The 26,731-nt window shown below is 40.3% G+C and overlaps 1 protein-coding gene across 1 annotated transcript in view; it reads right to left on the bottom strand.

The window, feature by feature from the left end:
* Positions 1-18,167: 18,167 nt before the first annotated feature.
* Positions 18,168-26,731, bottom strand: part of BICD1 (BICD cargo adaptor 1) — an 86,904-nt gene continuing 78,340 nt past the window's right edge. The window contains exons 8-9 of the mRNA XM_009288400.1: positions 24,942-25,017; positions 18,168-18,255 (exon numbers count right to left, since the gene is read on the bottom strand). Of these exons, the coding sequence (XP_009286675.1) occupies positions 18,168-18,255; positions 24,942-25,017 (164 nt within the window). The remainder of the gene's footprint in view (positions 18,256-24,941; positions 25,018-26,731) is intronic.

Below are 26,731 nucleotides of genomic sequence, written 5' to 3'. Positions count from 1 at the left end.
GCCCTGCCACCTGCCAGCATAGCGAGCCCTCGCCCTCCGCCGCCCAGTCAGGGCTGCGCGGCAGCTTCCCCGAGCCGGGCGCCCAGGGGCCGTCGGCGCAAGTTCCCCCCGCGCAGCGAAGTAGGTGCCGAGGGCGCCGCACCTGCTCTACTTCCTCCCGGCCGGCGCCGAGCCTCCCCGGCCCCCGCCCTAGCCCTGCGGGCGCCTGGCCGACCGCGTCACCTGGGCCCGTGGCTAACCCCGCTGCGCCCCACTCACGCACAGCCCCACCGTGTTTGTATGCTGCCTTCTCTCACCGCTCACCTCTGAAATGCCTTCCCTGGAAGGAAGCCCAATTCCTGTAAGATTTATCAGTGTACGTAAAAGAAGTTGGCCGTAATGCAGTCCCCCTCTTCCAATGAGAAAATTCTCAAAGATGTCTGAGTCCTAGGACTTAAAAGTGAGTTTTGATGCCAGGGATGGAACTGCAATACTTGCATCAATAATAATTCCAGCTAAAATGGTTCATTCAGGCCAAAGCAGTTGCCTCTCTCTCTAAATTTTAATCAATATTAACTGAGAAAGGCAATCAGAAGGCTATGCTGCTGTGAGACCTGGGATTAAGTTTGTTTATATAGCAATAGTGTCCGAAGGCACCTATTTACCTGCTTAACTGAGACATGATGTTTGGAGGCAGAAAGTCACCACCTGTCCCACCATGAGAGTGAGTAACAGCAGTCTGTGGTATGCAAGGTGAGAGCTTTTGAGTCAGTCAGGGGCTTGATGTGGTGCAGTTAGAGGCAAACCAGTTGTAAAGTGGTGTTCCCGCTACATGGGGATTTCCTGGGTTTTAGGGCTTCTTTAAAAGATGGCCTCCCGTTTCATAACATGCTGCCTCATTTGCCATCAGCAAAACTTGGAGTTTTTCCTCACAAAAGAGAGGGAGTGCAGTCAGCCACACTACAGGGATGTTCTTCCCTTGGCAATGGTCCAACACAACCTTTAGTTGCCAGGAAGCCCATGAATTGCTGGAGCCTGGAAGAATATTCTGGGGAAGTACCCCTCTGCACTTGCCCTGCTCTTACATCTTTTTTTGGCCACTGTCAGGGATGGGAAGTGGGCAAGAGAGACCTTTCATTTGACCCGTACAGCCACTCTTATACTCTTACATCTTCAGCAGTGAGATTTTATGGACTGCTCAGGCAAGCTGCTGACTTTGCAAGTTCCTTGTCTCCCAAAGGATGAGGATACCTTTCGTCAGCACCCACAGAGTCATGCATGCAACATGGCCACGTCTGCATGGGGGAACCACGTGACGGGGCATCACCTTCCTCCAGAGTCCTGTGCTACGGTGTGAGGCTCCTGCTGAGTCTTTTCCAGCGGGCTTCCTTGGCATGCAGGACCTGATGGTAACACACTTTCTCCTGATATCAGGGGACCACCTGTGTGAGGCACCAGCCATGTCTGACCCATGGGAGGCATGGCAGCAGAGAGAGGCCGTGGTGGTGCTACCTGTACCACACATGCAGCATCAAAGGATCACGAGGTGGAAGTCGAATGGGTGGGTCTTCTGCTTTCAGTGTTACAAAGCAGGTCAGCAATGAGCACAGGCGGAACTGGTGTAGCTGGGACATCTGCCACCACGTGCCAAGGATCTCAGTCCTTTGGTCTCTTCATGAAATCATTCTCTTCTGGAAGAAGGTTGATATCTTACAGCCACCCCTTTCATTTTCCACTAAAAATGAGGCAGTCAGATCACCTCCTGGATTTTATTTGTGTGCTTGCAATTGCAAACATTGGGTTTTACTTTTGCAAACATACAAAAAAGGCAGTGATTCAGAGGTAAAAGACTGATTTATTTCCTGACTTCAGTCACCTGACCTGGGCTGGGCATATGGAGATGAATATACTTATGTTATGAAGCGCAGTAGTACCTGCTGACTTAATTACAATGAGCTAGAGATTCCTGTAAACTTTAGCTACGTACAGTTCATGGATGTGTACCAAGGATCAATCATTAACTCATTCAGATAAAAATCTTCTTCCAGAACACCAGTGCGCATTTAAATTTTCCTCTGGATTCAGACTAATTCTGGTACTGAGTAATCTTTAGTTTACCAATTTAAACAAGGAAAGAGCAAGAGAAGCAGAGAACCTCCCATTAGTAATTCTCAAAGCACTTCACCAAGGAGGAAGTATCAGCCTCTCTTGATGGGGCAGGAAAATGAGGTATTATGGGAAGAAGTCATTTGTTCAAAGTTGCCCAAGATGTCAATTGTGCTGCTTTTGGCTGGGATAGAGTTAATTTTCTTCACAGTAGCTAGTATGGGGCTATGTTTTGGACTTGTGCTGAAAACAGTGTTGATAATACAGGGGTGTTTTCATTATTGCTGAGCAGTGCTGACACAGAGTCAAGGCCTTTTCTGCTTCCCACACCACCCCACCAGCGAGTAGGCTGGGGGTGCACAAGAAGTTGGGAGGGGACACCTGGTACGTGTGAGGGAGCCCTGCTTTCCTGGAGATGGCTGAACACCTGCCTGCTGATGGGAAGAGTGAATGAAATTCCTTGTTTTGCTTTGTTTGTGTGCGCGGCTTTTGCTTTACCTATTAAACTGTCTTTATCTTTTTTGATGGAGCCCTGCTTTCCTGGAGATGGCTGAACACCTGCCTGCCGATGGGAAGCAGTGAATGAATTCCTTGTTTTGCTCTGCTTGTGCATGCATGGCTTTTGCTTTACCTATTAAACCATATTTATCTCAATCCATGAGTTTTCTCACTTTTACCCTTCTGGTTCTCTCCCCATCCTACAGGGCGGGGAGTGAGCAAGTGGCTGTGCGGTGCTTAGTTGCCAGCTGGGGTTAAACCACGACACAACACAATAGTAAAATACAAAATGTTAGCTTACGGGAATGAAAGTAAGATTGAAAATAGAAGACCTTTCTCTGTTTCTCTTATAGGTGATAACTTAACTGAGATTAACCCAAATATTAGATGATTGCTTAACTGCCAATCTTTAGCCAGGCATAATTATCACTTATTACTGAACTTTGTACTTGCCTCTTTAAACATAGAGCTCTGGTCCTGGAAGGAAAACAGCTAAGGAAGCAAGGGCAAATGCACACACCCCACAAATCCCAACCAAATGGTAGGAACTACGTTAATTTTGTTTTCTGCGATGTTATCGGTGAGTGATAACTTATTACAATGTCACTCTGGAAAATAAAGGTCACCTCAGAAAAGAGAATCGTGACAACTCTGTGGCATCAGGAGATCGGTCACAAAAGCTAATTTTCTTGAGAAAATCCTCCTGAAGCACACTGATGTATTTAAAGCAGTGAGGTGACAGCCTGTGATAGAAGAAGTTCACGCAGTCAGTAAATTCATGGTAACTGTAGAGCATTTGTATACTGCAGTGCGGTACGGGCTTCTGAGAGGAGCTAATTGTCTCTTTTCTTTTCAGTTAGTTACAGCACAGACCTGGAGCAGCTGGTTCAAGCTGGCTCTGAACTGCTGTACACCAGCAACGGGTCCGTTCTGCCTGCTTTAACAGGGTAACAACCGGCCGCCCCTTCTGGCATGCCCTTCCTCCTTTTCTATACACTGCTCTCACTCTCGTTCTCCATCTCCAGGGAGAGACAGAGAGTCTTTTGGCAATGTCAGCAAGAGGAAAAACATTTTTCTAAGTGTAAAAAGTCAATCTGAGATAGATATTAACTTGGAAAACATCACCCTAAATGATTAAAAATTTAGTGTAATAACTGGAGAAGGGATCCGAAAACAGAAAATACTATATAAGCTTAAACATAGACGGTGCTGCCAATTCTGCTTAAAACATATGAAGGTCAGAAAATGACACTACTTGAATAAAAGCCTTGCAGTGTATCTCCCACCCTAGGCGAAGTGCGGGAAGAGTTACTTACCTCTCTGTTCTATGGTAACTGAGGTAACCAGTAAGCCACAGCTAACCCATTCCAGTGTGGGCACTAGCTGGGCCATCTGGCTCCAAAGCTTTCTGTGGGGGTGGTGAGAAATGAAGTGGTGGAGACTTGATTTAATTATACCTATTTGCATGCGGGAGGAACAATAGGAACGCTGTGGAAGCACACAGAGGTGTAGAAGGAAGGCAAGGACAGCTGGCAAGGTTTAGCCTCAAGAAAAAGTTGGAAGAGTGCTTCTGGCACATGAAAGGCTTGCAAGCACTCATCTCGTGCTGCTGAGCCCCAAAGCATTCAGGGAAACAGGACTTTATAGGCAATCTTTGTTTAGTTTGTGAGAAAACAAATGCTTCACTTTGTATGTAAACCATTGTTCCTCCAGTAAACCTCTTTGTATTAACCTTTTCTTCTCCTCATGGAAACAGCCTTCAGAAGACTTGATTTTGACTAACTCCTTGAGTGAGACTGTTTCCGTTGTTGCCTCTGGAAAAGTTTCTTTATTTCTGCTGGAGTTTAACTTTATTTTCTTCTCAGTTACACAATAAATCTGTTCCTGGATTCAGTTTATGGCCTCTAGCATTGGTTTCTCTGAGTACTACCTTGTGCTGTACCCCACAGTAAATCTGTGTAGTAACATGTTTTTAGAGCATTAATCTACAGGACCCTGAGAAAGAAAATGCATGAACTCAGCACCTAACAAAAATACATGTATAATGTTTCTAAACATTACAAACATTTGCTTATTTAGAGTAGCTTATTTAGAGCTGACTTGGACAGTACCTTCTCTGAGGTCTGACAGAAAAATGCCATTCTCTGTTCAACATGAAACTCCAAATAAAAACTAAAATTAAAATGCAGCTTATAATATAGAAAATCCATACTTAAATACCTAGTTAACCAAGCCAAGTCCTGCCTAAGTTAGGGCACAGCTGATAATACATTTTGAATCTTCTATGAACTGCATGTTGTATAACCCACAAACCAGTTCTGCCAGCAAGGAAGTATAATGAAGAAGAAGAACCGATATAGCAAAAGATAGAGTAGGATACTACTTAGAGAAGAATCTCACTCATCTCAGGCCCTCATGCACATTCCAGATGAAAAGTCTCTTGCGATGGCAGCAGCAGCTACAATGCACAAAGCAACTGCAGTGTGTGCGACAGAGATACACAGAGTAAGCAAGCAAATGCGAGGCGGATACTTAACCTCGGCTAAATCAGCAGGCAAACACAGGATCCAGCATTCAAAGACATAATGTGACTTTCAGCCTGAGGCTGCAGACTCTGGCTTCTTAGCCTGGGGAGTGGCTTACAAGGATGAGAGGGACTCAAGCCTGATCCTTGTTCCCTGTGCGGCAAGCACCTGGTGTGTGCGTGTCAGAACAGGGTGGGGACCCTGAATGTATAGCATTATGCTGGCTTACACCAAAAAATGCACCCAGCTCTTTTGTTACTTACTCCCCAGCGAAAAGTCTAGAACACACCATATCTTAGGAACGGCTTTACTTCCCCATGAGAAGGAGCTGCAGGGTCAACAGCGTGAATTAGGAGTCAAACATCAGAAGTAACCCATGACAAGCACTCCAAGGGTGGGTAGACAAATCCTAGGTATTAACTGCTGGAACAAAAAAGTGTGGGTAGGTAGCCCTCAGAAGAAAATACATGACAGTTTCTTTTCACCCGGACAATGCTTCTAATACAGATCTCTGTTCTGTCTTGCTTGACGGTGTAAGAGGGAACATCGTTGTCTTTAATCTGTTTCCCCCTGTTGTCATTTTGGGCCCTATCAAAGGTAGTTATGGGGACTACCCAGCAGCAGGTTTTGTCTACTTCCAGCCACTGTAATAAAGAATCCTATTTATACCCCCTAGAGCCAGGGCTTCTTTCTCTACCACACAGATGAATGCTAACATGTAGCTCTGCAAGAACAGCACTATGATAATCAAAGGGAGAAACATTCCTGCTATGTACTGCCTCGATGTTAATTTTGTCTTACCCCTTTTTTGCTGCACAGAAGCGTTTTGTCCATTGCAAGCAAATTCTTGGAATTTATTGAAATCATGTTGTGATAAAGCTATCACACATATCCCTTAGTTTTACTGAAGGATTGCTGCTTAGAGGGAGTAATTGCTATTTAATCAGTGTTGTTAGATAAGTCTTGCAGAATGGCATTCATTTAACAAAGACTGATTGCTTTTAGAAGTCAGAATATTCTTCATTATCACCACCACAGGTTAATCAAATATGCTTCCCACTATCCAATTAATGTCAGACATTTAGATACCATTAGCAGCAGTGCTTTAGCTTTGGTTTGGATTAACTACCGGTGAAAACAAACTTCTATAAGGTCTTGTTAGTAAAAAGGAGAGAGGAAGCAAGCTATGCTCGAGAAAATGTTCTACTTTCCTCCCGTTTCTTCTTTCCTTCTGCAGTGAAAGCCACGGCCACTATGAAAAAAAGTTTAAAAACCATGGTCTAAGCTTGCCATTTGAGACAGGGCAAGAGTGACAACTCTTTTAGGTGTACCCCACATCCAAAATCAATAGTCTCTCTAGCTTTTTGCCAGATCAAGTTAAATTCACTGTTGAAAATTGTGAATTATTAAATTAGGCAAAGCTGTTCCTGATACGGCCCACAAGTTCCTTGTGGTCTGACAGGAAAAGACGTGCCAGCGAGATCCTTGGTGTGCTTTTCCAAGGGGCCGTTGGGGAGCTGGTGGTGGGCTGTGCTAATCCGCCGATGGTGGCAGCAGCCAGCTCCTAGCCACCATCTCTTCTGGGCCCTGCAGCTTCTCCCTTTTCTCAGAGGGGCCTGTGCCTGGTGAGGCGATGGGAAAGTTGGCAGTGACTCCTGGGGAAAAGATGACAGCTTGTGTGGAAGGAGCTGGTGGCTGCTATGAGCTGTTCCTCCGGCGTGCTCCCTACATGGGAGGCAAGCTCTGGGAAGCTCCGGGAAGGGCTGCAGCTGGGAGCAGGGACTCTGTCCACACGGAAATCTGTGACCATGAAACGAAGTGCTCTTTGCCATTGCTTTGCATTTATTCCCAATGCCTAGCCTCAGCTCTGCTCTCTTTCATCAGTGCCATGACGTATGGGATCGTACTTTGTTTAAAGAGCCGTGTACTGCTAAAGTGCTGTATACATTAAATACTAACCATTGTCTCTCTATGAATGCTTACCTGAACAGTAAAGCAAAATGTTTTGGTTCTCGCCTTAACAAATCAACACCTGGAGAGCAATTGGCTGATAAAACATGTTGTGAAAAGAAAGGCATAATTATTACTTCCAGCTCTGGAAGAGAATATACCGGTCTCAATATTGCGATACTCCCTTGTTTCTTTTCCTTACTGTAAAAACCAAGCTGTCAGGTACTTAAGATTGCTTCTAATGAGGCATATGGTACATGCACAGGAGTTTCAGCATGCTTCTCAATAATTTATAGTGACTTAAAACAGAGAGACTTCAAAGCTGTTGCTGCATTTGCAGACTCCTCTAAGTTAGCTTCATCCACCCTTCTTTTCCTTCATTCTGTTCCGCGTTTCACAGACTCCCTTGTATCTTTTGGGGCTGAAATGTGATTATTTGGAGCAAAGGCTGTGAAAAGGATATAAATGCTGCTCCTGTTCCACTTAAACTCTCTCTTGTATCTCAAAAATAGCATTCCATTCAAATTTATAATTTTAAAAATGTATTTTTACCCCCAGAGACCTAACATCGTTTAATTTTGGAACTCAGTACTCCAAGCAAGTTTTACAGTATACATCCGAGGCTTTATGCACTGCAAATGGCTGTAACTTTACCATACTGAAATGTGCCATGCTTTTATATTCAAGCATAAATAGTGCTAAGCATAACTGCATAGACGAGGGGTCTGAAACTTCAGAAACTCCAGAATCTTAATTTGAGCTCTGTCACAGATTTATATTAACGATTTTGAACAGTCTTTAAAAGGATGCAGTCACTTTAAAGGAAATCCAAGTTCTCTACCAGAAAAAGAGCATCTATATTTTACTGAGCTATCGTTGTTGGGGGAAGAAAAGTTTTCCCATGTTTAGGCAGTGTTTTCATCTTGGGCCTAGTCAGTCAAATTGCCTTTTTGGTTTACAGGCCTGGCAGACAGTCAGAAGGAGAGCATAGGGCTAAGGAAATTAAAACCAGAAAGTGGATTTTAAACCTCAGCTATTTATAGTGAGGATCTATTAATACCAAGCACTGGAGAAATAGGGAACGAGCTCTGAACCAACTCAAGCACTCAAGCAACGCAGGTTCTGGAGCAGGGTATGTACCACATGGACTAAATAACTCACCTTGCTGAGAGCACCTGGCTACCGCATCTAAAACCACTTTGGTATTCCAGTGTGTGCAGGGTGGATGTACGTGGAGAGGTGAAGGGTTACATGTAAAGAAACTTGGCTCACTTTGTTGAGTGTTAATGTTTTCCCATCGCACAGTCTGGATTTGTCTATCTGTAGGTGAGAGATAACAGTACCTGTTTGGCAAAGATGTTTCGAGAATTAATTAATATGCATAGAGTGCTCTGAAGATTAAAAGAGCTACTTTGCATTTGGCTTAGATAACAAAAACCTTTGAAAGCAGTGGTGGCTTCCCAGAGGCATTTTCTTTTTAAGTAGTGGAGGACTTTGAGGTTTGTATGCAGTGGTATTTGTATGCAGTGCATTTATGTAAGTTCTAATTCTATGTTTTGCATGGCTGAAGTTGAGTCACAAGCTGGTCACGAAAGCACTTGTCAGTCACATCTTCAAATTGCACGAGATACTCCATGTTATGCCCACAGTCCTGTCATCTGCTCCGCACGGGTGAATGCCCAACATCCAGACGGAGCCCACTAAAGTCCGTGGAGCTTTGCTCCAACCCAGGGATCTCTTTAAATCAAATTTCCAAGGAACACACTGAATAGCAGGTCCATTAACTCAGGTCAAAGCAAGTTTCCCGACCAACATGGGTCAAACCCCACCTGATTCTAAAGTAGCTTTCCTGGTCTAGGGCCTGATGGTAGCATCCATATAGCCACGAAGGACAGCTGCTGCTTCATCTTAGAGCACTAATAAGCTGTATCGCTATAGAAAGAGCTACCTTGGATGGATCAGCACTGAGCCATCTGAGTTTACAGAGCTCGCCTATCTCTACAGAGGTTTCTTATCGCTATAGCAAAGCCATTTAGTGTTGTATAGGGGGATAGAAGACGACCTGTGTGCTGTAAAAACAGTAGCTCTTTTTCTCCTGTGATCAGAGGCCTTTCCCATCTCTGTGAGAGGGAACAAAATATTGGGCCCACATCCTCTGCATTCAGAATTTGATCTTCAAGGGAGCTCTGTACTCACGTAGCTTTCCATATTATATTCCTAATCTGAGTAAATAGCCTCAGTTTTAATACCTTAACCAATATGACAGCATTGAATAGCAAAAATCGATTTCCCTGGCAGAGGTAATCAACACTTAAAAAGATGACAGCCCTCCCCAGATAGGGAATCCTATGAATTAATTTAAATGGACACAACTGTCTCATTATTTATTTCCAAAGTTTCCTGATAACTCACTTAAGGAAGAATGAAAGGGCTTCTTTTCCCCCCTCATATGGAGCTTTCTCACAAATAACATTTTCTCAATCATGTATTATTGTAACAATAATTTAAGCGTTATTTTATTTTCTCTAAAACCAGACACCAAACCTTCTTCCTGAAGTTAGATACCTCCAATATGATATAAGAGAATTTATAAATAATAATGAGTGAAACGTGTGTTTTCTAATACACTGCTCTAGTCAAGAAGGAATCATTCTTAAAAAGGTCAATATTTTTTTACCGGGTTATTAAGCTTCTGCTGAGTTGTCAGCTACAGTATTGAGCCTTATTTTTGTGCAAAGTTAGGACTTTCTTCTTTCATTTAAGCAATCACTTAAACCTTCCACTGAGAGAAAAGCAGTTCTGCCTGTGCTTTTAGCATACACAAATAGACGAGAGCTGGCTTTATTCCAAATATTTTTTCCCAGGATGCACATAATTATTATTACCTATTTTAGCTCCATTTTCCCCCTGTATTTTGTTATCTATATAAAATCTTCTCTTCTATGTTTGTCATTCACAGGCTGCTAGAAGATATGGATGTCAGGGCCTTTGATATGGCTCTCTTCATAATTAGTACCTCTGTTCTTATTATTGGTTTCATGAAATCTAGGTTTCAACATTGTTCAAAATTATGTGGTAATTTTTTGTGCTCAACCTGAGTTGCCAGTGGCCTGTCAGTGTTTTATGGTGTGAAGAGAGTCAAACTATGGCTCCTGCTGCCTTTAAGTATAACTGGGAGTGCTCTGCATTTCTCTAAGCATAACTGCAGGATTTATCAAGGGAGGTATCCAGAAACAGACTTGCAGCAGCAGTCACCGTAAACTTTAGCTTCAGGATCTTTTCCATTATCATCTGACATATTTCTATGGGAAAACCAATAGTTCATTTGTCAGGAATTACCTCCTGCTCCAGAACAAGGGGTATTACACAGACATTTTCTTTGGAAAAAAAAGATGTGTTTTTGAGCTGTTTTGCTTTTTTTTTTTTTAATCCAGACTATTTCAGTGACCTTAACTCATACCATTGCCTCTCAGAGAGCTGCACCGGACCAGCTGAACGGAGGATACAGAGGAAGGGAAAGGAGCAATAAGGGTTAGAAATTTCTCAAATCAACTTTGCCATGAGAACATTCACACAAGGGGCAACCCTCTGTGAAACTGCTATCAGAACAAATACGCTGAGGAAGAAAGTCTGCTCTCCATTTTTCTTATTCTCAGAAACTCTTTTAATTTAAAATTGAAGAGGAGGAACACCCAGCATAAGAAAATTCTGTCCTGAGCAGTCACGCTTCTGCTAAAATGATCATGCAACACCATTGCCTAGGGCACTTCTGCAATGAACACAGATAAGGTGGGAGACCTCCTCCTGCTAGATGAGAAAACGGAAGAAAAGAGAGAAGTGGGAAGAACTTAGACAAGTAACAGCTCTTGAACTGCATTTCTGTCACCGTGCACAAATCCTGTTAACTATCCAAAGCACCTCGCCAGCCAGCCAAAAACAAAGACAGCCCTCCAATAGTTCCTATTGAGTCAAACATCACAGCAGGCTTGGAGGCACAATCCTGCCTCCAGGCTCTTCCCATTTCCTGGCCCATTTCTAAAAGCTGGACATTTGCTGCTGTCCCTCAGAGACTCTGCCAGCAGTGAGGTTCACCAGAGGTGCTGCAGCAGCCGCCTGCCTGCTAGGGCCACGCTCACGGACCACTGTGGGACTGGCTGCTGAGAGAGGATTTTGACCCCCTTGCTGTCAGAGCAAGGCTCCTCCACGAGGGATAAAAGATGTTTCTTACTTTAAAAAGCAGGTGTGGTACACTGTACTGTACCCAGCACTCCCAAGACAATTTTATGCTGACTTCAGCTCTTCCTTTGCTTCCCCATCCCCTGAGGGTGGAGATTTGCATCTTACAAAGCATTCTTGTACTGAGAATTTATGCAGATGTTGCAGCATTTCAGAGATTACTCAGATCTGTTGGAAACAGTATATGGGGAATCGGTCTTTATTTTAGCGTCTGCCTCAGTCTCAGAAAACAGAGGAAGCATCTTTGCTTTAATTCTGATTCCCTTTTCCTTTAATGTTGATTTCCTTTCTCAATTTCCTGTCTGATACCTTTTAAACTTACAATTATGGATCTTTAAGAACTAAATAAATGCAAAAGTATAAGCCAAGCTAGCGCACTGCAGACTGACGTAAATAGAAGTAGACCAGACAGCACGGAATTAAATGAACAAAAATGGCCAGTTTATTCACTGGAACAGTTATGCATTACACTGTAATTTTATTTGCAACATAAAGATGTAAGAATCAGTATATTGGCTTCTTTCAATTATTTTCTTCAGCACTAGAGTGTTTTTCCCAACCATTTGACTGCATGATCATATTACACATGTACAAGCACAGACTTTATGAATCCCTCACAAGGCATTAATCTAGGATTGTCTACAAGGACAAGGAAGAGTTAACATGGGAATTACTTCAATTTTAAAAACAAATGATGCATTTTTGGAAACAAGAATTATTTAACTTTTTTGCTTTTAGCATAAAGTAGCAACAAGAAGAGTTTCCAATATTCAGTCTTTAGCAAATGAACATATATACTTTTATATTCTTCGTCATCTAGAAACACTCCATCATTTAACCCCAAGAAGGCAGGACAACATAATGTCAATTCAACATAGGAGTAGCTGAGTTATTACAGCAGTAAACATACAGTATACAAATTTGTGTTTGTCACAAACTCCACCAATGTTAAAACTCTTTTGAAAGGAACACAGCAATCTGTATGGTTCATTAGATACAGAACATCATGCAAATGGAAACATTCAGTAGATTACAGAAGTCACAAAACATCAGTTTTCTTTTTTTTTTTTAAATTGTTTACAAAGGATCAAATTAATTAACCCTTTAACAGTCAAACCACAGGGCTGAAAATCAGTAGGGCAATAACTAATAAAATGGACTTAATTTATCCACCGCCATAGCACACATAGCCATATCTGTGAACAGGAGGGAAAAAAAAAAAAGCTAGATTACTCTTATTTCTTCTTCACAGCTGATAAAATAACAACTCAGCTAGCAAGCCGGTCTACTTGAAACTTTTATCAATCGCTTGTGTTTACTGATTTCCAAAATATTATTGAAATCCAATAACCATATAATAATAAAAACTTTTTAACTCAGTTTACTAATGCTGAGAAAAAACATACACTCTTCTCCACTCTTTCTTTTACAGCAAATCATGATAATCAAAACAAATACAGAGCTTCGTAGAAAGACATTTTTGACACACAAGGCCCTATCACCCAGAGTCTGCCCGCACATTAACTCCAGTCATGGAATATAGGATTTTTCCTCTACCTTTTGTCAGTTTGTCACTTGGTTGCCATTAGATTTCACAAAGGGGATTTTCAAGAGCTCCACAGGAAACAGATTAAAAACCAGTAAGGGTTTAAGCTGTGCACCTCTGAATGAAAGATACAGACTCTCTGTGATAGTCCTCTTGCCTTTCTAGCAAGAGGAATACGCAGATCGCACAAGAAATAGGAATTTTCTAGCTTAGTTATGGATATGGAAAAGCTACGTGATGTTAAGAATCTCATGCACGCATTTTACATTGCATATTTAGATGCATTTGTGCCTGAAGGCGAAAGGCAATTGCTTTTTTGTTTCTTTTCCACAGGATGCTTAATTATACTAAGAAAAATCCTTAATGGCTAAAAAAGTCTGAATATTATATATCCCTTTCAGGCTCACTGCACACACAGCAAAGGAAAACTGAAGAAAAGTGATGACTGGAATTTTTAAAGAGGTAACTGTAGCAATTCTCATACTTCAAAGGTAAAACTTCCGTGCCTGCCATTCTCAAATGAAGATTTCCGAAAAGAAAGAAATTTACTGTAACCTCAGTGGATATGCATCTTCTGCCAAAGAAAGGAACAGACCTCAGAAGGGCTGATATAATCTATACCTTATGATGATGATCAATCCAGCTGTAGTGGAACTGGTAGCACAGCTACTGACTTTGGCATTGCACGCTGAACAATAATGTTGGTATCAAAATAAGGGCCCAGACTCGTGGGTGTCGTTCCCAGTGTGATAAGGACTGGGTCATATTTTACTAACAGCTTACTCAGGTATTTTCAACATAACTATCATGAGCAGCCTTCATAGGTGAGGTCATATTTCATAAGTGAGGTTATATTTCATAACATAATCTCCTTTCTGTTCACACTTAAATATGGCAAATGGCTTAAACAAGTTCACAATTTTTTAAAATAAAAAATAAACTGAAAGTCATCTTGGCATTAAAACTTGCAGCATTAATTAGTTTCATTCTATGAACCCTACTGTATAGCTATGATTACATTAGTTTACTGTGAAAAATGTGGATGGAGAAAGCACAGAGATGCCAACCTGTCAATCAGATCAATCAGAAAGAATCACTGTTGCCTCCATCTAGAAGGCACTTCTATACAATTTTTAAAGAGGTAACTGTAGCAATTCTCATACTTCAAAGGTAAAACTTCCGTGCCTGCCATTCTCAAATGAAGATTTCCGAAAAGAAAGAAATTTACTGTAACCTCAGTGGATATGCATCTTCTGCCAAAGAAAGGAACAGACCTCAGAAGGGCTGATATAATCTATACCTTATGATGATGATCAATCCAGCTGTAGTGGAACTGGTAGCACAGCTACTGACTTTGGCATTGCACGCTGAACAATAATGTTGGTATCAAAATAAGGGCCCAGACTCGTGGGTGTCGTTCCCAGTGTGATAAGGACTGGGTCATATTTTACTAACAGCTTACTCAGGTATTTTCAACATAACTATCATGAGCAGCCTTCATAGGTGAGGTCATATTTCATAAGTGAGGTTATATTTCATAACATAATCTCCTTTCTGTTCACACTTAAATATGGCAAATGGCTTAAACAAGTTCACAATTTTTTAAAATAAAAAATAAACTGAAAGTCATCTTGGCATTAAAACTTGCAGCATTAATTAGTTTCATTCTATGAACCCTACTGTATAGCTATGATTACATTAGTTTACTGTGAAAAATGTGGATGGAGAAAGCACAGAGATGCCAACCTGTCAATCAGATCAATCAGAAAGAATATCACTGTTGCCTCCATCTAGAAGGCAAACTTCTATACGATTAGCATGAAAAATGGTAGTATTTCCTCTTTCTGTAAAACCTCCATTTATCTTCTGACTGATAGAAAATATATTTTCCATACCGTTACATTTTACAATTTATTTATGCATCTTTTTCTTCCCTTATATTTGATTTTTTTTTTCCTATTTTTTCCTTCCCCCCCCCCCATTTCCTATAAACTGGATTTCCAGAAGTGGATCATTTCACTGAATAAGGAATATTTTTTCACTACATCCAAAAATAAAACCCAAACCAAAATGCCCCAGAACTGAATAGGCTCTTCCAAATCCAACAAAATTTCAAGGCCATCATAGAGAACAAAAGCTGCATTTCGGATACGAAAGTCGGTAAGGAAGCAATTCAAATCCTGCTCTGTGTAGGACACATTTCAGCGTTTCTGAGTATACTCAACCGTTACAAATACATGTATAATCTTTTCTTTGTCTTTAAAAGTCAGAATAGATATCAACACATCATAAATTAATTTTAAATGGGCAAAATATAATCTTTTGCAACCCTTAAAAAACCACACTTTTGTTTCTGGTTTTGTCTGCATGTAAATATTTCCTACAAAATCTCTCACAAAGTTGTACGTTATCAATCACTATATAACAAAGAAGAGTTTATCATCTCAAGTTCAAGATATGTATTTTATTTTGTACTGGTTAACTGACAAAAGTTGTCCCAGGGACCTACAGAGTTTTATAACTTACAATGCAATAACTATAGCCATTTGTACATTTAAGTTGGTTTGTTTCTAGTTCTCTTATATTTCCAACACTTAAGTTTTATTACATATAAAAAAATGTAAATTGAAAATTTAGAAATGAAGAATTTAAAGCTCAAGAGAATAAAAAAATTTAACAAACCCACTTATTTCTATAAAAAGGGGCCACAATTTCTATACCATTGGATGCCCTTTCGTAACTCTTGATCCACATGGACATTCCAGTACAATGTTTCAATATCCCAAAGTTGCTCTGCGAATCACAACCGGAAACAAGTTTCTAAACAACTGTTCCGATACAACATTTTTTCCAATAAATTCATATCTCTATAGAAAGGAAACGTATTTCACTGAATTTCAGTTTAATTTAACCTAAATTCAGGGAAAATGTGTTTGATTTGGATATGAAAATAGGAAAAACTATTCCAAGTGAAGCCTGCAGTAACCGTATTCAAAGTTCAATGCAAATTATTTTTCTTTTTAACAATATACAGTAGCTGTCTTTGTTGGACACAGACGTGGCCACTGTGCGATATTCATATACCAGTCTGACAAGGTCAGGAATTCTGAGATGCTTTTTGAAGGCAGCATTTGCCTCAGACAAAATGTTTTTGTTTTGTTGTTTGTTTTTTTTTTTTAAAATAAAAATTAAAATAGCAGCTAATCTCAGTATCAGACAGTACGATAGAGCTGAACAAGTTTTTACTTGACTTTTCTATGACAAGACAACATGTAGGTTAAGTATGATACTGAACAGTGATGTAAATGTATACCAGAAGAATCATGCGAACTGCGTGGAAACCAAAGTCAAAACACTGCCGAGTGTTGTCTGTTTGATCTGATCAGAATTCGATATCAGTTTGTTCCTATTTTCTCCACCTCTGACTCTGAATGTTTTGTTACAATAGCTCAGCTGCTTTGCCAAGGTTACACAACATACACTGTTGATGACATAGAGTATTTCTATTTACAGCACCTTCGTTACTGGTACTATGGTAATAATTATTTGTTAGGCACACTGAGTGGTCACCGATTCTTTCCTCTGCTGATGTGTTGTGTATCGTAACATTTGGTAAGCACTGGTACTAACAGAAGACTGACTTCATTTTCTCAGATTCAGGCAAAATATGAAAGAATTATTCCAACCGCACCCGCAGCAATTTTTTTTCCCCAGCTGCTCTGTACCTTAGGCTGCACTCTGTTTCCCGCTTCTAGGTCATACGTATGCTGCAGAGAAGGAATAAAGACACGTGGAAATATCTAAGCCTTTCTTCCGTAAATAAATTAAGGCCACCTGACAAAGCAAGGAGTCTGCTAGTTACCAACAAGTAGGCAGGTAGGCAGTACTGCAGACTTTTTTTCTAGCTGATGACCAGACGGGAAGCCCAGAGATGCTGAACCATGATCCCCTATTTAGCCGCTTGCCTTGCTGTCAGGTACTGTGCAAAATAAATTCCTTTATCCTTGATTTTGTTCTGAAACTCACTACTTTTTAAGAAAAAACCCAGACTTACTCAGCTTTTACAGGAAAGAATCTTTAACTAGGAACACTGTGCACTGTTGCGATAGAGTCTGCGTAGCGTAGATCACCTGAGTATTTGTCATAAACTGACATGAGCTAAGGTTCTGTGTCTGTTGATTTTTGGCAAGGAAAAAAATGCACTACAGGAAAGTCCTAACAACTTTGATCCACACCATTAACCCTACCTGCATGAGTTCTTTCACCACAGAATACTTCACACGAAATGCATACGACTTCGCCATTCATACTAGCCTTTCACGGTAAGGCCTCGAACTAGTATCCTGAATATGGGAGCGGGAGGAAAGAATGTTTTTAATTAGCACACAACGTTTTACTTGTTTTAGATTTTCTTTCTCAGATACCAAATAGAAAGTAACCCCAAAAAACAGCACCAATTCATCTACTTGTCTGAAATGCAAAAATATAATTACGATGCAAGCAAACAACTGAAAACAAATCAATACATCATCCTTTCATCTCCTTCTTAGGATTAATAATTATCTTTCAGTGAAAAGCTAGAACAAAACCAGAAGCTAGTGTAATAGGAATTAAAAAAACCCAAGTGCATAAACAATACCAGTGCAGCAGCAAAATATACAGTCATTGTTAACATTCCAATTCAACCCATTTCCAACAATTTTGTGAAAAAAAAATTGGCCATATGCTGGCCAATGCAACAAGCCTCTTTTTAATATTAACACAGTCATTCTTCACTTAAGCTATTTCTGCTTGTTTTTAAAAAATAAAATCAATTAAATAAAACTCTCTCTCTCAAAAAAAAAAAAAGGCTGTATTTTATAAACACAAAATTCTGGTGCAAATAAAGAAAGAAATAAATATCACACCCTTAATGACAAAATGAAATTTGAACTGGTTCCTATGGCTGAACTTAGAGGATGTGAGGGTAGGATTTTTGTAACATACTTTTTTTAATATTGGCTTAAGTCTCTCATTATCTCAGAGGTAAAGCCAAGCAGCTGGGAGGAACATTTTTGTCGAGATGTTAAATTTCACTACACTTTAGTTGTGACAGCAAAGTTTGAATACAATCAGAGGAACCATAAAAAGTCTTCTTGATAGGTTGGGCTCTGTGCTTTGTGTTCTTCTTCTCAACCTTCCCTCAGTCGCCAGAGCAGGGGATATGAATCCAGACTTGTCAATGCAGCAACAAGGCAGGATTGTCTACCCGCTTGCTGGGAACAACCCCAACCTTTGTTTCGTGAACTCCACTCCGTTTGCATTTTCTCTTACGTTGCATATGAAGATTAGGGGTAAGGAGGAGGCTTAGAGAGACAGTTGAGAGGGGCACACTGAGAGCTGGAATGTGGCTGCTCTTCTGGAAGAGCATTAGGACTGAAAATTAAAAAGAAAAGAGAAAAAGTGCTTAAAATACACGGCAAACTTTTTACATGCATGTAAATAGTACAGGGCTGGAAACAAACTTTAAAAGCGGATGAAACCTCATCTATAAATCTGTAACCTCAGATACACAGTATACATAAAGAAAATCCTCAGTGCACACACATTCAGTGACACCTGGATGCATACATGAAATGCCACAGATATCCTGCTTGCCGGTTCATGTACACGATTGCCGTTTGCATGCTCTGATGAAAAACGCTGTGTGGAGAAATGAATGCATGTGTGAAACGGGGGAGCAAATTTGAAGGACAAAATACAGGTGCCATCTTTATGTGAACATTAAAGATTTTCTATATGCAGCCAATTAATTGTTCGAAATGAAGGACAGTGCCAGTCTGGAAATAAGGTTTCATCACTTTGTGAAAATGTGATCTCTTACTGAATATGACCTATTTATTAGTACATTTGTACAAATACAGTGTAACCTTCCTTGTCAGGCAACATAAGCATTACATATTTTGTAATGAACACTTCCAAAGGGTGGGGTTTTTTGTGTTTTGTTTTCTTTTGGTTTTGTACCATTTGAATCCTCTTCAATTCTGTCATATACTTTTGTCATTTGACTGTTTTTCACGTACAATTTGTCTGATAACAGCATTCACCCCTTGAGCCTCTAAACATGCATTTATAGTGTACACTGTCATGTAGTGCAGAGCAGTCTGAACCAGCTTTCGGCAAACCAGGTGGGGCTGGAGTAGCAGCCTAGCAGTGGCAGCACAAAGATAAGGGGCAGCTAACACAAACATACCCCACTTCTTGGTGCAGAGTTCCAGGGTGCTCCTGCTAGAAAAGCTTCAAATGCTCAGGTTTGCTCATTTAAAGGCAGCTCAGCAGTCTACGCTACACTGCACTAGGCAACGTGGACACAATAGCTTAAGTGAGTCCTGCATGATTCCTCAGCCTTGGCCTGCCCTGTTTTAAAAGGGTGAACTTCAGCTCACCTAGCCAATGTCAAGCAAACTGACAGCCATTAAACATTCAAGGAAAGCATGTAGCAAAACAAGATACCAAAATAGAATGCAAGTAAATGCAATTTACAAAAAAAAAAAAAAACAAAAAACAACACACAAAAAAAACCCCAAACCAACCCCCCCTCAAAAAAACCAAACAGTTCTTTAATGTGTCTGGGAAGAGTTTTTTTTCCTAATGCTTCAAATGTTCTACAGTCTTGAAGTTATTCCAAGCTCAATAGTGTGATATATGATGAAGCACAGTACGTCCCTATCTTCAAGAAAATTCGCCTTTTCCATTTTCCTTCTTTAGAAACAGTGCTGTTACATATTATCTCTGCAGCACAGACTATTGGAGTGTTGGCTGAAGGAATGCGATTAATCTATTGCTGGAAATGAATCAATTTGAAATGCCAGAGGTATTTGAAAATCTGCCACTGGAAATGCCAGCGGTTCCACATATAGCATTTACTTAGGGAAACAAAGAAATGACATGGTGCTTGCTTGAAGACAGAAACAAGTGTGCACCATCACCATTAAGAAAGTAGATCGCAGTGTCCACATTTTCAAATAAGAGAAGCCTAGGAGACTATGACCACAAATCCACAGGTATTACAATTCAGCAGGAGCTACAGTCCTTGCACCTCTGGGGTTATTTGAAGATCATAGACTTATATGTCTTAGGACAGATTCTGTTTCACATTAGTGCTCCTGAAGATGAGCTTCCTGTTTGCAAAACGGATGGTGAGAGTGGGTTATAGAAGCTCAGGACCTCACAAGCTTTGCTTTGTGCTCAGCGTCTGAGTAGGTCAGTTCCAAAGTGTTCAGTGTTATGGACTATGACTCCTCAGTTTACATATAGATTTAGTCTAACCCTACTCACCTAGGCATAAATATTTAATCTAAAATATTTTCTTGAAGCTCAGTAGTTGGACTTGTTTAATCAAATACTCTGAGAAGACACCAAACCTGTCTTCTCTAAGTAATTCTTTCCATGGCTGTAACTATCCTTTTCTTCTGCCACATACAGATGCAGATACAGCATCTAAAGAGGGATCTGAGAGAGATCTTTGCCTACTCCACTCAAATGAGTCTGTATCAGGAGTGACTGCAGATGGACCCAAAAGGTCTGCGTTTACTCTCAAAGTTATCCACTCATCAAGAGCCAGCTCCTGGCTTCAGCATCTCCTAAGTTTTCAAGATAGGCTTTAGGAGAAGCACTAGTCTTAAGTCCTTCAGAGAAATAAAAGTGAATTAGAACTTTAACATCACATTTGAGGAAGACAAACAAGGAGGTGGTCATGTTACCCTACAAAGCCTGCCTTACTCTCCTCCCTTGCTGCCCCATTTCTTTTTTCAAAGGACTTCCATAATTGTCAGAAGGGAACAGAAACTTGACAGACATTTTCCTTGCACATTAACAGAGATGTGTTTGTCTTTTGGGGCTTCCTTCCCAGCTTTGAAAATAAGCAACACAAGATGTTTGTGCTCTGAGGGAGAGGACTGGTGAGGAAATGGCCATAGTTAAGACTAGTTACGTACAGCAATGGCCTAGAACAGGACCTCTTTGAGACACATGAGATTCTCCTCTACACAAATATGCACAACCATAATAATGTTTTGGCATGACCTTCAGTACAGTCAGCCGTGACCGCAAATACTGCAATACAAATTATCCCAGACTAAACTCAGATTAGGAAGCACTGTGCTTAGAATGACATTCGCTTTCTCTTCATGGTAATTCTGCGTTGCTTCTCACTTTGAAATACAAGCACACTTCTGTGCACAGAAGAAGTATAAAACCTTGTCTCACCATTCCCCTTTCAACCAATAATAACTATTAGGGGCATTAGGAAGAGAAAAAAGTTACAAGGTTATCAAGCACCTTTGCAGTCACTTGCAGTCCCAGTAGATTTGAATCTTATCCTAACACTCTACTGTTAACCATCCTCTCTTCAGAAACACAATACATCCAGTTCATTAATGCAGGTTACTGTAGCAGTACATAAACAAAAATTATATCAGAATCGGCAAGTGACACGTGGCATGCAGTGTGCTTTTTATGGCAGTATAGGAGATCGTGGCAGCAGGTCCTGGAGCTGAGCTATCAGGCATATTGACAGTCACGGGCAGTAGAGGATGGCAGGTGAGATTAATAACACGAAGCAAGAGAGATGGAAGAACCTGAAGCTGTTGACTATTAACTGGGAATAAGGAAGAACACTGTTACATCCTCCCCATGGGATATGCACAGCTTTTAAAACATTTGGGTTTAATAGACATTTTTGTAAACCTCCCTATGAAGGCCGGTATCATTTGGGGATTTATTCATTCAGTCGATGAATGAGGTCTGTGTCATTTTTTGTTAGTATTATTGTCTGGTTTTAGGCAGCTCTTTTTTTCCCCGGCACTCAAAATGCTAATTATGTATTTCTAAAATCATGCAAAGCATACTTAATATTGAGTATATTAATATACTTTGCATACTCAATGGCATGCAAAGCTCTTCGGTGTTAGTAAGTACTCTGCTCTCTGTCTTAAAGATACCATTTGCATGCAATATTGTCTGGCATTGATTGTAACTGTAACAAATCAGGAGTGGAAAATATAGACAGACCAGTGATATTTTCAGAATGCAACCATTTTGCATGCAGTAATATTTTACCTTATTTTTTAATTTATTTGCTATTTTATATGAAAGAAAAGCATTATTTCTTGTTAAAAATTAATATTAGTATCATTTGCAGTCTCAGGTTTTTGGGGGTTTGTTTTTTGTTTTTATTAATAGGTAACTTGGGTCTAGAGTTTGGCCTCTGATAACGAAAATGAGGTTTTCACTGCATTCAATAGAAACCTGAATACGATCCAAAGACAGACACACTCTTTTTGATATTGATGATGACAATATTTTAGTCTTGTCCAATATAGTCCATCAGACAGGTAGCTACAGATGCTAGGAAGGGTGAACGTCATCCAGTAATTTTCAGGGTAGGCCTAGATTTGGTTGCTTGCCCCATGCTCCTGGACCTAGAAGTTGAGGTGATGCATGGAAGGCAGAGCGAGACTTTCATGCCTTGTTGCATCAGTTTACTTAGAAAATCTCTTAAGAAAAGTTCTCACGGATTCTTCAGATCAGGTTTCAGGTGAAATAGGCAGACTTAAGCAAAAGGACAGACAGATGTATAGCTAAATAAATTGACTAGATGTGTCCTGGAGTTTCATTTGGCTTGAATCTGTCCATAGCTTATCCAGTGAGGTTCACCAAAACCTATGCACTGGAATCACAATTACTAGAAAATCCAGAGTTACACAAGTCCCACTTAAAATTCAGTATAGATAATGGATGAGGGAAAACTCTCTGTATTTGATATTAAAGTTCAGAGTGAATCTGTCTGTGTTATGGTCAGGCATACTGACTAGTTTGAACATGATTAGACATATTGCAGGATGCAGAAAACATCTGTGTTAATAACAAGTCTTAACAAGCTATTGTTTAATCCTGGGTGAAATCCTACTGAGAGGTCACATTACTGCAAGAGTAATGTTGAAGACTTAAAAAACAAGCATACCTCTCTCTTAAAATGGGTGACTTCAGGACTGGGCACAGCTTTAATCTGCCTCATCAGAGGCAGATTTCAATCATCACATGACTGAAAGCACGTGTGCCATACCAGGAGGGACTATCAGAGGACAAGGAAGGGCAGTACAAGCTCCTGTCTTCCTCCTCTGCTGCATTTAGAAAATCTGAACCTCAGTAAATCTAACTGGCTCTTTATACGCCTTCAAATTTTATTCCAGATTTCAATTACTTTATTTAAGGCACTCAACAATTTATGCCATCGTGCTGACTTGCATTAAATCTGTTGTCACACTTCACTGCTTTACGAGACTGTGCAGCTATGCGGCCGAGACAAGCAAGGCAACAGTATTAATGTATCAAAAATAGTGTGTTGTTTTCACTTCACCAGAAGAGTATCAATCTAGCTGTAAAAACCAACTCATTTGAAGTCAATAGTTCAGCTAAATATACAGGTGTGTGTTGTTTGTGGGATGACTGATCTGAACTTTTAAAAATATTAACCATGTTTTGAAATTATCATTATTATTTCCCGTATACCAGGGTTTTGATTTGGAAACATGGCAAGAAAGTCCTCTTGAATGACACTTCCAGTTCTGGTTGTAGCTAATGAGGTCTTCCTCACTAAGGAAGAATTCAGGGACAAAGCAGAAAACCCTGAGACTTTCCTTTGGACCTTATTCCTTTTCTGTAGGTTTGTTTGCAGGACAAGGTAATGCTTGCAGACAAGTGTATAGCAGTAGTAGATCAGGTAGCTCTTCCATTCTGAGAAGAATTTTTAAAATTGCAGGAGCGATTGTTAGCATTTAGAGAGGGATGGTATTAGAGCGTCTTCTCCACCAGGAAAGTAGCTCTGGAAGGCACAGAATAGGCTTTGGTTTTGTGATGGTAAATTAAATAGGGTTAAAATAAGACTTGTCGACATTAAACCTCTGTATAACCAAAGCACCTAATGATATTCTCAAATTGTTGTAACATCTAGAATATAGCAGAAACCACTTCACAGGGATTTTAAGGATTTTAAATGGAACCAGTAACTTTTTTAGTGTGCTGCAAAACTCCAAACTGCAAACCAGTAAATGGTACTTAACAGTTATAACGAACTTTCACCAACTTCTTAGTAAATTTTTTGTAATACCTTTATATAGTAAGGAAGTTAATAATACTTCCACTTTATAGGCAATAATAGAGAGGCACAAATGAAGCAGCGGCTCCAAGGCCACCGAGGGACCCTCTGTGACTCGCAGAACTAGTGCTCAGCAGTGGCAGACGTGCAGTCTGAAAGCTGTACCGCACCCATTCCCCACGGGGCATCACTGCAGGCTTCCACGCAGGTGAAGTTTAGCATTGCGTGGGAAATAGCTTCATTATGCGTAGGGCTATAGATCAGCTTGGTCACTACAGATCAGGCTAAGGTCTAAAAATAATGTAACCTATTTCAAATGAGGGAGTATAGTCATAAGTGAATATATGCACAGAATATACTGTGAACTGTTAAGAAAAGTATTGCAATCTCTTTTTGCTTGGGTTGGTTTTTGTGCCTTGATTAACTCAACTGTCTCAGAAGCATGATTTGGCCTTTGTACCACCTACGAGCAAGGACACCAGGAGTTTACTTTTAACAAGATTAAGACCTGACTGCAGCAGGACTGAGTTTTCAGGACAGGGAGAGGTTTCTCAGAAGTGTCTGCTAAAATCTCACAAATGCCTTTAAAATACTACCTTATAAAAAGAGAAGCCTACACCTACCCCTAAAATTAAAAGTCCCCCATTTATGTAAATTTATCTAGCAACAAAATAAAATCATTACTATTTTGGCATCACTGAGAAACTGTCTGCATAAAGAGACCAAACGAGGACTGCAAGATCCAACTTTGCATTCTTTTCCATATTTTTACATGGATATAAGTGTGTGAATGTTATGATTCATGTTTGTACTGTCACTGCAGAAATTATCACTGTTCCTCAAGTTGTTAAAAGTTTGCTGTTAGTGAAGAATTGCAGCAAAGAGCTTTTGTATAAGGAAGAAGAGGGGAGTTGCAGATGTGCATGCAGCTATGTGCAAAGAGAAAAGAGTTAGTTAAGTTTACCTGACAGTCTGGCAATCTGGCCCCCTGGCTAGTTGTGAGCCGTGTGGCGGTATGGAGGCAGCAGGCTGCTGACAATCTACAAGAAACTGATAAATTAGACATATATACAGAGAGATTACAGAGCAAGGGGTTAGTAACAGTAGTACACAGGCTATGCATCTGATGGAGAGATTTAGTGAGGAATGTGTTCTTGGTTCCTTATCTGACAGAAACACCTTTTTTCTGATAGTAATAGCATTAGTTGTTGCCTTTTTTCTTTTCACAAGAAGCAGTGAAGACATTTTTGTTTGTCTTCCCTTAGCATTGACAAATTTTTTGTTTAAACAGACAGCAATAGTGGGCTGTATTCAGGATCTGGGTTTAAACCTTGTACTCATCGTTCTGCTGCTGCTGAAGTTGTTTTGCTTACATCTAATATAAAAAGTGTCAACAAAGCTACTCAAAATTTCTGCAGAGAACTTCCATACATATAACAACACTTAGAGATGCCATCTCATTATGGTCTTCGAGAAAAAGCTTGCAAGAGGGTCTCCGCAATTACTAAATAGTGCTTGTGAGATCATTTTTTGTAGCGAAAAGGGAGAAACTGATACAGTCTGTTTTCACTGTTCTGTCTAGATTATTTTATCAATTCTCTGCTAAAGCAGTTTCCACATTAATCACTTGCAAAGCTGTATTCTAGTTCTTAATTTATTAAATAACCATAAAGCCAAATAATCCTTTGTTGCTATGATTTTACTGTGACATTTGGAATATGAAAACACCTTTAAACTCAGTAATACTTGTGGGACTTAAGAAAAGTAGTTGAACGAGACAACCCTGCTTTCTAGCTCATTAGTTTCTACCAAGATTTCCAGATCTCAAGATTGGCTAATTTTCCCTGCAGCAGTCTGGCATTTCATACCACAGCCTGTGTGATTCAGATTGTAGACAACAGAGTCATCAGGGTCCTTTCAAACATTAAAATCTATGGGTGAAATCCTGACCATCTGGAAAACTACTGGGGATTACTTTTTGTCTCCAGCAGGGTTTGCAGATCTATCATCCTCTCTGCTTCAACTTGATTCTCAACCTGACTCTTCAGTGGAAAGGAGTTACTTTCCCCTGAACCTTAAAAGTGAGATAAAAATGAGATGACTAGACTTCATGTACTTGGAAAGAATTTTATTTTTTTTCCCCCCAATTGGCTGCTACTTAAAGCTCAACACCAGTAATCATTTCTCTTTACATGTGGATGTTTTCCAAAACCCACTTCTATTCTTTTTCTCAATCAAGTGGAAGAACGTGTAAGTCATTTGCTGTCAAGAGTCTTGAGATGACATCAGCTACAACGCAGAGCAACCCACCTTCCTAGCAATACTGAGCATCATATGCAGTATCCTAACATTTCCCTTTCATACAAGCCCAGAGTGTTTCTCCCTACTTCCTATGAAGATCTGTGCTGACCTCCAGTGGGTAGAAGCAAGTGTACCCAAATCACTAATTTCTTACTGCTTCAGCCAGGAGTACAGGGTTTTGGACCTATTTTCAAGTGCACAGGTATCTGCATTGGAAAAATACATGCACAGTTAGTGCTCACACCATTGTGTCAGGAAGCAGAAATGGAATAAGAAAGGATACTGTGCCATTCTCTCATATGCCAGGATGGCCACTATAGTCCTCAGTGTGTCTTTTAGCAGAGGAGTGCAAGAGTTTGCAATGTATTTGAGCCATGAATAGAAAGGTCTCTCATTTCAGCACAAAGCTCAATTAAAAGAAAAGGTGCCTGGGGGGACAGACAGAGCAGGCTA

Source organism: Aptenodytes forsteri, unplaced genomic scaffold, assembly GCF_000699145.1.
Source record: "Aptenodytes forsteri isolate BGI_AS27 unplaced genomic scaffold, ASM69914v1 Scaffold56, whole genome shotgun sequence".
In the NCBI taxonomy this organism is placed as follows: Eukaryota; Metazoa; Chordata; class Aves; order Sphenisciformes; family Spheniscidae; genus Aptenodytes; species Aptenodytes forsteri.
This window is presented reverse-complemented; position numbering and strand designations above follow the sequence as displayed.